The sequence below is a fragment of the Elephantulus edwardii genome, unplaced genomic scaffold (genome assembly GCF_000299155.1).
Source record: "Elephantulus edwardii isolate Elephantulus edwardi_28Jun2011 unplaced genomic scaffold, EleEdw1.0 scaffold00027, whole genome shotgun sequence".
NCBI lineage: Eukaryota > Metazoa > Chordata > Mammalia > Macroscelidea > Macroscelididae > Elephantulus > Elephantulus edwardii.
In genome coordinates this window covers 17,403,737-17,416,224 of record NW_006399777.1, presented here as the reverse complement: position 1 = coordinate 17,416,224, position 12,488 = coordinate 17,403,737, and the positions used below count along the sequence as shown (strand labels likewise).

Sequence of the window (12,488 nt, the reverse complement as noted above, 5' to 3'; positions counted from 1 at the left end):
GACATGTTGTAAGGAGGGACCAGTCCTTGGATAGGGGCATCATGCTTGGGACGGTGGAAGGACAGCACAGGAGAGGAAGACCTCGATGAGATGGATTAATTCAGTGGTTGGGGTAATGGGGATAGGTGTGTTGGAGACAATAAGGTTGGCAAGGGATAGAGCAGGGTTTAGGGCTGTTATACATAGGGTCGCTATAAATTGCAGGTGACTCAACAGCACATAACAACAACAAACAACATAGGGACATTACAGATGAAAATTTACCCATGAGGATCTTATAGAATAGGTCACTACATGGGATTAAGCTGGAAGGGAGGGTTTACTTTCCATATCAGCTCTAATTATGATCGGTAGAGGTGCCTAGAATACTGTCTTTAGAAGAAGTCGATCTGTGTCTGGACTTGGCATGAGAAAAAATTATAGTAGATTAGTGATGCCTGCCAGGGCCATAGGATAGGCCAGAGTTTTGTCTTCCCTTGATACATTTATGAGGACGACATGTGTCATTATCAACGTGTATTAACAAATGACAACCGGACAAGTTGTGGGATGACATCAAGGATGTTGTCCATGAAGAAAGTGAAAGGTCATTGCAAAGACAGAGGAGAAATAAAAGACCAAAATGAATGTCAGAAGAGACTCTGAAACTCGCACTAGAATGTGAAGAGCCCATAACCAAATAAAGAAATGTGGAAGTAAGACAGACAAACAGAAGATTTCAAAATAAAACTCAAGAAGACAAAGCAAATTATTATAATGAAATATACCAAGAGCTGGAGTTATAAAACCAAACATAATGAATTCACTAAGCAGATCTTGGGCTGAAAGAACTGAAGAACAAACTCAAGCTGTGAGTTGCAATACTAACAGATTGAGTAAAACCTTGAACGAAGCAGGAAACATCAAAAAAAGATGGAATACACAGTGTCATTGTACCCAAAAAGAGCTGGTTGACATTGAACCATTTCAGGAAGTGGAGCATGATTAAGAACTACAGTTATGAAGAAAGAAGGTCAAGCTTCCCTGAATATATTGACAAAAACCCAAAGCTCCAGGAATTCATGGAATACCAAGTGAGGTATTTCAACAGACAGATGTAGCCCTGGAGATGATCATTAGACTATGCCAGGACATTTGGAAGACAACTACCTGGCCAACTGACTAGAATATTCATATTTGTTTCAATTTAAAAAAAAAATCCACACAGTTTGAGGAAAGCTTCAAAAAGGCGTGAGTAACCAGAAATAACTCTCCTAGCCCACACAAAGTTTATTGGAACTCTTATATGACTAACTCTTCTAACGCCCACTGTTATAAGCCTAGAATATATTTCTCAATTCTGGAATGCCAGCTTTTACTAATTTTGTGATATACTTCTATAACCATGTTTATATTACATATTTTTATCTTTTTTAGATATGTTCTTAAATGGATTATTTTAATTGTACAACTAATTTCTAAACTTGCAATCACTGAATTTTCTGTGTGTAAATTTTGCCTTAACAAAGGATTTTTAATAAAAATTTAAAGGAAAAATCCAGTAGGGGTGTAGAAATTATCAAACAATATTATTAATCTACATGCAAGTAAAATCTTGCTGGTTATTATAAAACCAATGACTGGAACATCAACAGAGACCTGTCAGAAATTCAAATTGGATTTAGAAGAGGCCGTAGAATGACAGGTATCATTGTTGATGGCAGAAGGATCTTGGCTGAAAGCTGAGATCCTTATGATTTATTGATTATGCAAAGACAATTGGCTACTTGGTTCATAACAAATTACAATCAACGTTGAGAAGAACGAGAATTCCAAAACACTTTCTTGTGTTCATGGGAAACCTATGTAGACAATGAAGCAATTGTCTAAACAGAATAAGAGAATGATTTCAAATTAGGAAAAGGGTATGCCAGGGTTGTATCCTTTCTCCCTATCTATTCAATCTTTATGCTGAGCAAATCATTCAAGAAGCTGAACTCTATGGAAAAGTGTGTGGCATCAGGATCAGAGGAAGACTCAACACCCGTATTACGCAGAAGACACAATCTTGTTTGCAGAACGTGATGAAGACTTGAAGCACTTACTACAGAAGATGACAGAACACAACCCTCCATATGGATTACATTTTCCCATTAAGAAAATAAAAATCCTCACCAACAGCCAACCTCATGATAGATGGAGAAAATACTGTAACTCTCAGTGATTTCATTTCACTTGGATTCTCAATCAACACTCATGAACTTAGCAGCCAAAAATTTCAAAGACTTGTTAGTTTAGGAATATCTGCTGTCAAGGGCTTCTCCAAAATACTAAGGAAAAAGGATGTCAGTTTCAGGACTAAGGTTTCTGATCCCAGTCATGGTATTTTCAGTTGTCTCCTAAGTATCTGAAAGTTGGACAATGACAAAGGATGACAGAAAAATTGATGCCTTTACATGGTGGTGCTGGCAAAAGACTACAGAACAGTTTAAGGACTGCTGAAAGAACACACAAGTCTGTCTTGGAGGAAATACAACCAGAGTGCTCCTTAGAGGCAAGGATGGAGAAACTTTGTCTCACATGCTATGGGCATGTCATCAGCAGGGACCTATCTTTGGAAAAAGACATCATTCTGGGGAAAATGAGCAAGTGAAAGAGAGGAAGACTTTCCACAGGTTGGATTGACAGCTTGACAAGTGATTGCAACAATGGGCTTGAGCATACGAGCGGTCATGAGGATAGTACAGGACAGGGCAGGGTTCTAAGAAATTTTCATAAGGTCACTATGAGTTGTAGTACACACCAACAAGAAGAACCTTATGGATTGAACTCTGCTCCTTTCAAAAAACTAGGCATTGGATTCTTTGCCCTTTTATCTACGGCTGCGACTCTGCTTGGAAACGGTTTTCTTTGCTGGGTTAATTTGTTATGTCTGAGTAGGGTTGATCCTAAACTTGATTAATCCTGAACTACGAAAAGATCAGAATAGACAAGTCTCTCTCTCTCCTCTCTATCTCTCCCTCTCTCCTTTTCTCTCTCTCTCTTCTCTCAATCTCTCTCTCCTCACTCTCTCATCTCTCTCCTCGCTCTCGTTCTCTCGCCCTCTCTCTCTCTCCTCTCTTGCTCTCACTCCTCTCTCTCTGTCTCTCTCTCTCTCACACACACAGAGAGAGAGAGAGAGAGAGAGTTAGAGAGATAGAGAGAGAGAGAAAGCCCAATGCTTTGTGAGGATTGGTTACAAGGTGAGAAAAACTAGCATGAAACAATGAAAGCAACTCCATACAGCCGAGATTCTGAATTGAACTTTGAGCCCCCAGAACTGTCAGAAAACAAATTTCGGTTCTTTAGATCAAATCACAGTTGTGTTACAACAGCAATAGGTAACTAACGGGCCCACGTTTGGGGAGGAGTATTACTGTACAAGAGGGAGCGCTGGAGGCTTAATGGTAAGGAATTGTGCTGCCAACCCAGGGACATGTGGCTTGAATTCACCGGCTGCTCTGTGGGAGAAAAATGGGCAGTCTCCTCCCATGCAATTTACCACCTCTGAAAACCCGTGGGAGGGTCAGCCATGGGTTGCTTCTAACCTGATGGCACACAACAACAACAAGTTGTACGAATGGTGCCAGATCTCTGCAATGGAGGAAAAGAACGCGGCTTTGAGAAGAGAAGACCAGAAGGTGACAGAGGCAGTGCTAGGAGAACTCACACTTTCTTACACAGCTCCGCCACCGCCACCCATGGACACTCTCAAAGAGCTTCCAGTCTCTAACTTAGTGCCCCGGCCTTATTTCACTCAGTCTAGGGACTGTCTAATCCTGTTCTAATGGTGCAGCTCAGCTCCTTGGAGGATGAGGCCGCTGTGCTTCATCTGGGAAGAGAGGACCTCAGGAGAAAGAAGAAAGAAGAGAGGCCGGCTGCCCTATCTCCGTGGCTGGAGTCACTGATATTGCAGCTATGGTTGTGGGCTGCATTTCTGCCTCTTCTCCCTGGGTTCCAGTCTCCTAAAAGCCTCTGCCGGCTCCCGGGCCTCTTGGTCTATCTTATCTTCCGGTAACTCACTGGAGTCCAGTGTGAATTGGCCTCACCCACTGCTGCTAGAAGACCCAGGGATCTGGCCTTGTCTGGGAGTGAAGGGTGCTGGGCACTACGGGTTCATGTGACCCTGCTTGAACTTGGGTCTCTGCCCAATCTTTGTGCCTAGGACTCAACTCTCTTTGCCTGGGGGTGAGGTGGAAGCTTCAAAAATGGTGAGGAATCACAGAACTCAGCCCATGGTAAAACATTTGACAACAGTCAGACTTTCTTATCTTGGGTGAGGCACGTGCATTTGCTAACCCTTGGTATCCTAAACCATCAAGTGGGGACGAGCAGATAACCTGCTTGAAGGACTATCGTGAGGCCATGGGGCCAGGCACAGGGGGCCCTAGTGCATAATAAGGCCTCAGGAAATGCCATTGTACCCACCATGCCTCTTGTGGTGGTTGTTATGTGCAGTCGAGTCGCTTGTGACTCATAGTGACCCTATGTACAACAGCCCTAAACCCTGCTCTGTCCTGTGTCAATCGCACTGTCTCTGACACTCCCATCCTGATGACCCCAGTCACTGAATCAATCCATCTCATCGAGAGTCGCCCCTCCTGCGCTGTCCCTCCACCCTCCCAAGCATGACATCCTTCTCCAAGGACCAGTTGCAAGGAGGGACCATGCCTCTTCGATCAGGTAATCCCCCATTCCTTGGGTCCCCATATATCTGCCTGCACTCCATTTGCACATGCAAGTCCCTTCACCCCCGTAACCTGTTACGAGGATCTCTGGCAAGTCAGTCCCTCGTGCTTACCTCATTCAAGCTGGAAATGAGCCCTGAGGAAGAACTGGAGAGGCCGAAGCGCTTCTCGATGGTGGTCAGACTGCTTTTGAAGTAGGCACTGTACAGGAGTTGGCACAGCTGCAGGAGGCCATGGCACAGCACGAACATCTAGGGGCACAGAAGAAGGAGCCTGTTAGGCACCTGGGCAGAGAGTCCTGGCCGGCTGGCTGCCCTCCAATCTGAGCCCCCTGAAGAAGGAGGCCTAGAAGCCTTGTGTGAATCCTTTACCAGCACATTCTCCTCCTATGAGATTCAGCCTCCCGCACCTCGGCGTTCTCACTTGCTACGTAGACTGATGTGTCGAATGCGATAATGGTCACCCATGGTGGACAGTGTTTGCTGGAGCTTCCCGACTAAAACAAGCCTGGAAGCAGGAGCGGCCTCCACTTCTGAAATGGCTTGACTCCAGAAACTCTACGAACAATGCTCAGGCCTTTCATTCATAGGGTTGCTATGAGTCGTCTACAACTCGATGGCACTTAACAATAACAACGACGACATAGAGAGAGCTATGTTGGCCTAGTGGACAGAAAGTTATGCTACCAAGCTGAAGGTGGGTGATATTAATCTGCGGCCTCAGGCCGGGTTCGAATAGTTTTCCTGTCAAACATTCTACTAGGTGGTATAGCCCTGGTCTGTTCACTTGCTGTACAGAGAGGTAACTTGTGGTTGCTGTGAAACTGAACACTGTGACACTGATGTGCCAAATGTGATAATGGTTAGCCATGGTGGACAGTGTTTGCTGGAGCTTCCCGACTAAAACAAGCCTGGAAGCAGGAGTGGCATCCGCTTCCGAAATGTCATGCCTCCGGAAACTCTATGAACAGTGCTCAGGCCTTTCGTTCATAAGGTTGCTATGAGTCGTCTACAACTCGACAGCACTTTACAACACCAACAACAACACATAGACAGCACCCACTTCACAGGGTGGCCTGGCATGTGGAGTAAGGCCTCTGCTGTGAAACTTTCAGACCTCAGTGAGGGTTATACAAGTGTTGGTTTCCCTACTATCATTTCTGCTCTCACATCGCTGTTATAAATGATCCAGTAAAACAACACCCAGTGCTTAGTGCCTCAACTGTTAAGCGCTTAGCTGTTGTTAAGCATTAAGGTGATGCTTTGAGCCCACCTGGCATCTCTTAGGAAAAAAAATCTGTAGTCTACTCCTTTGAAGTTTACTGTTAAGAGAATCCTTATGAGGCAGAGTGCCTTTGTCCACCAAATGACCATGAGTTCAAGTCAACTCAATGGCACCAGCTCAAGGAAAAGATATATTGCATTGAGCCAATCTGCTTTCAAGAACCTCTTTAAAATGTCAAAGAGCAGGAATGTCCATTTAAAGATTAAGGAGTGCCTGGCTCAAGCCAAGGTATTTTTAATTGCTTCACACGCTTATGCATGTTGGACAATGAATAAGGAAGATTGAAGGATCGATGCCTTTGAATTGTGGTGTTGGTCAAGCATACTGAATATCTTGTGGATTGCCAAAAGAGCAAATAAATGGATCTTGGAGGAAATGAAGAAAGGATGCTCCTCAGAGTGAAAGACGGCGAGACTTGGTCTCATATACTTTAATTTTAAGGAGTTGTCTTGCTAACTCAAAGGCACATGGTTCAAATTCACTACCAGCTGCTCACGGGAGAAAGATGACCCATCTCTTGTGAATAATTTCTCTGAAAACCTGCTATGACTCAATGATATTTAGCAACAAAAACAACAAGTCTTTGGAAAAGGACATTATACTTGGAAAAATAGAGGGTCATTCAAAGAGAGGAAGAACTTAAAAAAGATAGTCTGACACCTAATTCAATGGTACCTAGCAACGACAATAATGACATTGCAAAACACAATCAAGACAAAGATTGGGGAATCACCATCAAGGGAAAGACGAGACCTATCATCTATGCATGGATCACCTTGTACTTTTTTCCCCCCCCCCAGTAAGCTTTTGATCTGTGTGTTGGACCTCTCCTTCCTCTATGCCCTCTGAGGGCTGAACACCACTTGCTATTCAACACAGAGCACATCCAGGCCCTCATAGAAGCTCTGTGTCACACTGCTCTCCTGTTCCTTTCTCTTGATCACTCCCTTCTCTTCCATTAATAGCCATCCTCCAAGTCTACTTCTATGGCCCCAGTGAGGCTCTGCGATGTTGACCCTAGCGCACCTGCTTGCTATGAATGCTCGTGAGAATGGAGCTATCGCCCCAGTGGGGCTCTGTGATGCTGATCTCTTCCTCTCCCCAGGTTGGTCCTCCTTTGTTCTAGTTTATTATCAGAACTATCTTTATCTCCAATCCGAGGTATTTATGGCTGTGCTTGATTCTCCCCAAGAGGGATGATAATGACCTCAGCGAAGGCCCTTTTCCTTTGTAACCCACCCATCCCTGCGGATGAAGCCCAGTCCTGTGGATACGTGTAAACACGAGTCCACAGGGACGGGAACTAGTCCACAGCAGGGAAGGAGGAAGAGGGGTTTGATGATCACCAGCAGGCAGGCGCAGGACCAGGAGTCCCACCTCCTGGAACATCCCTGGAAGGTACTCTTTCTGGGAAGGGTGGGGTGCTGTTCCATTTAATAGCCTGCCAAAGCTCTTCCCTTAATTGAAGGGCTGGCATCTCAGGAGAGCAACTGGGGCTCCACCTTCACTTCCTTTTCCTCCCAAGTGGAGTCTGCCTCCTCCACAGGGGCCAGCGTTGACATTTCCTCTTCTACCTGTTAGGGCAAAGGCTTTCCCAGGCTAGCTTGGAACTTCTGACAGGGATCAAGCCCTCACTGCCTGCACGCAGGTTAATGCTTGAGGGCCTCTGAGTCTGAATTGGCCAAAACATGCATGAAACCAGACCCTTCTCCAAACAGATACCTTCCCCTGAGTTCATGCATTCATCAGTGCTTCACAGCTGTGGGAGGAAGCCTGCTCCTTGAAGGGATAGTAACACTTCAACTCTTCCTAGAGAGGCTTCGTGTTGCTTGGTTTTATATAATAGAATTCATCTTACTATTTTATTTGACCCATAGAGTTCAACTGAAGAAAGCACTTGGAAAATTATCTAGATACACTCCCTTCTCATAGATGGGGAGCCTGAGACGTAGAGAAGGAATATGAAAGTGCTTAACATGGTTGTAGTGTGCCGTTCAGTCAGAACCAACTCATGGCTGACCCTCTGGTGGGTTTTCAAAAACAGTATATTGTATAGCAAGAGTTTGTCTGTCTTCCCATGGAGCAGCTTGTGGAGTTGAACCACGTTGCTTTGGGATTGCAGTGCAGCTTCTTACCATGAGGCCACGAGAGCATAGTGCCACTCAGGTGCTTTTAGGAGGCATTTAGGTGTTGGCTGTTTGAGATGTTCTGGGCTTGTGTCTCACACATGAATGGTGCAGCCTTAGCATGTTCTTATCCCCTCAAGCACATGTTTTCCCCAACTGTGAAGACATTCAGCTAAGTCAGCAGTTCTTAATGCAGCTTTCAATCAGATTTGCCTGGGCAAGGTTGAGGTGGAGGGTAGAGGTGTCTTCAGAATACAGAAGCAGCCCAGATCCAGACCTTCTGAATCCTAATCAATGAGGAGAAAATCCACGCAAACATGTATTTTGAAAAGTTCCTCCCACAGAATTGGATGGACCCCTCTGGTTTAAAATCAGTAGATATGGCAATATGTGTGCTATGTGGAAGACCAGGTAAAAAGAAGACAATGAAAACAAAATAGAAAAATGTTGCTGTTGTTCATTGCTATGGATTGTCTCTGACTCTTGGCAGCAATCTGTATAACAGAACAAGATGTTTCCTGGTCCTGGGTCACCTTCAAGATCATGAGTGAACTAAGCAGAGATCTCCCCTGATCTGGAGGCATTGTCACCGTGAGGCACAGGAAAGATAGCTATGGAACTAAAGGAAAAGTAGCACAGATGAGAACAGGATTCTCCAGGGTCTTAAAGTCTTCCGTGAACAAAGGACATGAAAATAACCTGAAGCTGAGATTTCCTGGTCTGGATCAGTTCCAGAAAATAGGCTCGATGCCGTGCCAAGTGCGCTGCTCGTTCCCTCACAGTAATAACCCTGCAGCCCTGTTTTGAGTCTCCTTTTCTATACACAGCCCCCTTTCTGCACACTTTCATGGGAAATCTCATGTGTCTATGAGATCGTTCTACAAAATGAAGTCACTCAGCTCTCCATTGCTTTCCTAGGACTTTCCCTAGAACTTTATCCAGAGGATGAGTTCACCTGGGCCTTCTCATTCCCAAAATGGGAATCAACTGCCTTTCTTCCCTCATACTTTATTTTCCACCTCCCAACAACTACCTTAACTCAGCCTCCCAAAACAGAAGACAGGAATCCTCCTAGATCCTCTCTTTTTCTACTCCCCGACACTCAGCATTCATTCCACTGTTAAGCCCTGAGATTTCTTTTTGTGTCTCTAGTATATAATCCCTTCCCTTCCTCTCCAGGTGTGTGGCTTGCCTCAGGCCCTTACCATTCCTCCCCTGGAATGACTCCAACTGCCTCTCACAGGTCTCTAACCTGCCCCCAACAAACCTTCCACCACGTCATCCCAGAGAGAACCATCTCATATGAAAACATGAGCATGTCATACCTAACACCTCTTACTTGCTCCCTACTAGCTAACATTAGGGAGCTCTGGGGGGGTCAAGTGGTAAGGAGCTGTTCTGTCAATGCAAAGCTATGCAGTTCAAATCCACCAGCTGCTCCACAGGAGAAAGACAGGCAATCTCCTCCTGTGCAATTTACCGTGTTTGAAAACCCCCTGGAGGGCTGCTTAAGGAGCAGAAAACAGGACATGGGGCCACAGGGTCATGAGCATCTTTCTGAAAGGGCCAGAGGGAATGAAAAGGCCCCTAACCACTCCAGAGCAGAAAGCAGATAAAGAATCTGTAGCCAAGCCCCGTGGTGCCTCTGGAGCCATACGAATAGCAAGAGGTTTGTCTATTCATTGTTGACTCACAGACTTTATTCATAGTTGTGGTAATGAGAACAAGGTTTACTAGAGAGTGGGGGAGGCAAAGAATTTCTCCTAAATCCGGGTTCAGTCCCAAGCCAGATTAACAGCAAAACACAATTCCTTAATTAGTAAAAGTCCTGGTTTCAGTTCTGCAACACAAATTCAAGAAATCTCTGGTTTCCTTAATCATGCAGCAAGGTTTGCCCCAGAGCAGTTATAAGTCAGCTTCTCCTTAATTATCTGCCAAGAACAGCAAAAACCTTTAACTGGGGCCTTTATTTAACTGTAACCTTTATCTCAGGGCTCCTCTGGTTAAACTGCAACAGTTTCTCCACAGCAGTGCCACCATCATCGCCAGGTTCTCGGCAACAGGGTCTCGCTCTCAACAGGGTCTTGCTCCAGATTCTCTCAAGTCTTGTAGTTATGCGTGGGAAGCATTCTCTCTCCCTCATGCTAGTCCCACAGCTGTTGATGATTTTCAAGACCATGTGTCTGCAGTTAAGGTAGTTAGATATTACTGGGAGCTGAAAAAGCCAACCGTAGGCTAACACTGCAAGGGTCACCTATATGTTGGTTCTGATTTGATGGTACACAACAACAACAACAACATCTAATATTGGATAAAAATGAAGGAAATGTCAAGGTCATACAACTTAAAAATTATCTGACTAGAGAATTTTATCTCTGACTAAAGATCAAATTCATTCTGATAAGAAGCTATAACAACTTAAAATTCTTCACAGTACACAACCTATTCAAAACACTGCAGGTCCTAGACTTTACCTGTCTAATTGGCTCCATATGAGAGATGATGAGAATGGCACAGGATAGAACAGAGTTCAGATCCTTTGTTCACGGGGTCTCTGTGAGTTGTACTTGGCTTGACAGCACCTAACAACACAATGCATTTGCTGAAGCTGATCCTGTTTTGCACATTTGTCATACCAACAACTCTTGACCCACATCTTCCACTTTCCTTGTGGCATCATTCATCAGGATATGGGCTCTAGGTTCTCTCCCTTTACAGAGGAATAGATCTTTGTGACTCTGTTCTATTAAGAAGAAAGAAGCAAAAGAGGTGCTCTATGACTTCTAAGACTCGGCTCTAAAAGTCAGTATAGATTGTGCCCGGCCCTTTCTCTCTTAGCACATTTGCCCTTGTAACCAGACACTCATGCCGTAAAAAAATCCGGTCTTCTTTACTTGTGGAAAGCCCGCATACTAATGTCCCAGCCAGGTGCAACCACTGTGGAAGGGGCTATGGCGCTTTCTCAAAAAGTTGCAAATAGAGATACCATTTGACCCAGCAATTGCACTACTGGGAATATATCCCAAAGAGATCATAACTGACATCCAAGCAGATATATGCACACCCATGTTTATTGCAGCTTTGTTCACAATAGCAAGGAGTTGGAAACAACCTAGGTGCCCATCAACAAACGAATGGCTAGAGAAGCTGTGGTATATTCACACAATGGAATACTACACTGCATTGAAAAACAAGGAACTCATGCAATATTATTCAAAATGGGTGATCCTGGAGGACATTATGCTGAGTGAAGTATCTTAGTCACAAAAGGACAAATACTACATGATGCCAATATTGTAAAACAGGACTGACCTCGGGGCTGGGGGGAGACTTAGAAAGACGGGTTCAATAACGTATACTGCACTGAAACAGATGAAGGAGAAAACTATTTAAGAGGGATATGTGATTAGGTATTATTGCCATGACAGGAGAAGGCAGCATAGTGGAGTGGACCTGGGGGAAGGGATTGTAAAACAATGAAAGAAGTTTTCTTTTACTTTTCCAAGAGGGTAGTGTATTGGGGGAAAGGATGAGAGGGGAGAAAAGTGCAACAATGAATGAATGGAAAAAAATGTTCATTAATAAAGATTTTCCAAATTTTTTATTATTAAAAAACCCCCACTCAAATGTCCCAGCCAGTCATCCTTACTCCTGCAGATTCACCTGAGAGCTAGCATCAGCTTCCAGCCATGTTAGTAAGGGACTCTTTGGATGACTCCAGCCCCACATAATGACAAGTGGAATGGAAATAAACTAGAGACTGAGGATTAAAGAGGAAATGAAACGCTGTCATTATTTTAAGCACGAAGCTTTAGGTTGTTTCTGTTTTGCAACCTTAGACAGCTATTTTCACATCTAAGGCATCTGATGACACACACTTTATCTTCAGTTGTCATCAAGGCCATACTATTTAAACTTCTCCAAAGCACACACACAGCGTGTCTGTGCCTCTGTGCATAGTCTTTGCAGAATGGTCTTCCCTTCCTTTGTCTAGATAACGCTGCCTTTCAGGATCCCGCTTCCCAGCACCAAGCAAGGTTGCTTGCCAATATCCCAGGAGGTCTGGTGGCATGCAGGGAGTTGTGCCGCTAACTCAAAAGTGGTTCTTTTATGGAGACTTGAGTCCCCTGGTGGCTCAAAGGGAGAAGGATGGGCTGTCACTGCCTGTGCATTTTTACAGCTTCTGACCATCTATTCGAGGGTCAACTATGAGTTGGTTCTGATTTGATGGGAACAAGAGTTCTGAGTCCCAACTATCCCAGCTCCCTGTTGCTTACTCTTGCCAGGGGCAACTTGCTTACTTGGCATAGGATTGGTGGCAAGGTGACTGCTTGGCATAGGATTGGTGGCAAGGTGACTGCTTGGCATAGGA

At 44.6% G+C, this 12,488-nt stretch overlaps 1 protein-coding gene across 1 annotated transcript in view; it reads right to left on the bottom strand.

The window, feature by feature from the left end:
* The window catches only part of SLCO2A1 (solute carrier organic anion transporter family, member 2A1), a 149,354-nt gene that overhangs the window by 87,382 nt on the left and 49,484 nt on the right, over positions 1–12,488 (bottom strand). The window contains exon 3 of the mRNA XM_006883420.1: positions 4,820–4,957. Within this exon, the coding sequence (XP_006883482.1) occupies positions 4,820–4,957 (138 nt within the window). The remainder of the gene's footprint in view (positions 1–4,819; positions 4,958–12,488) is intronic.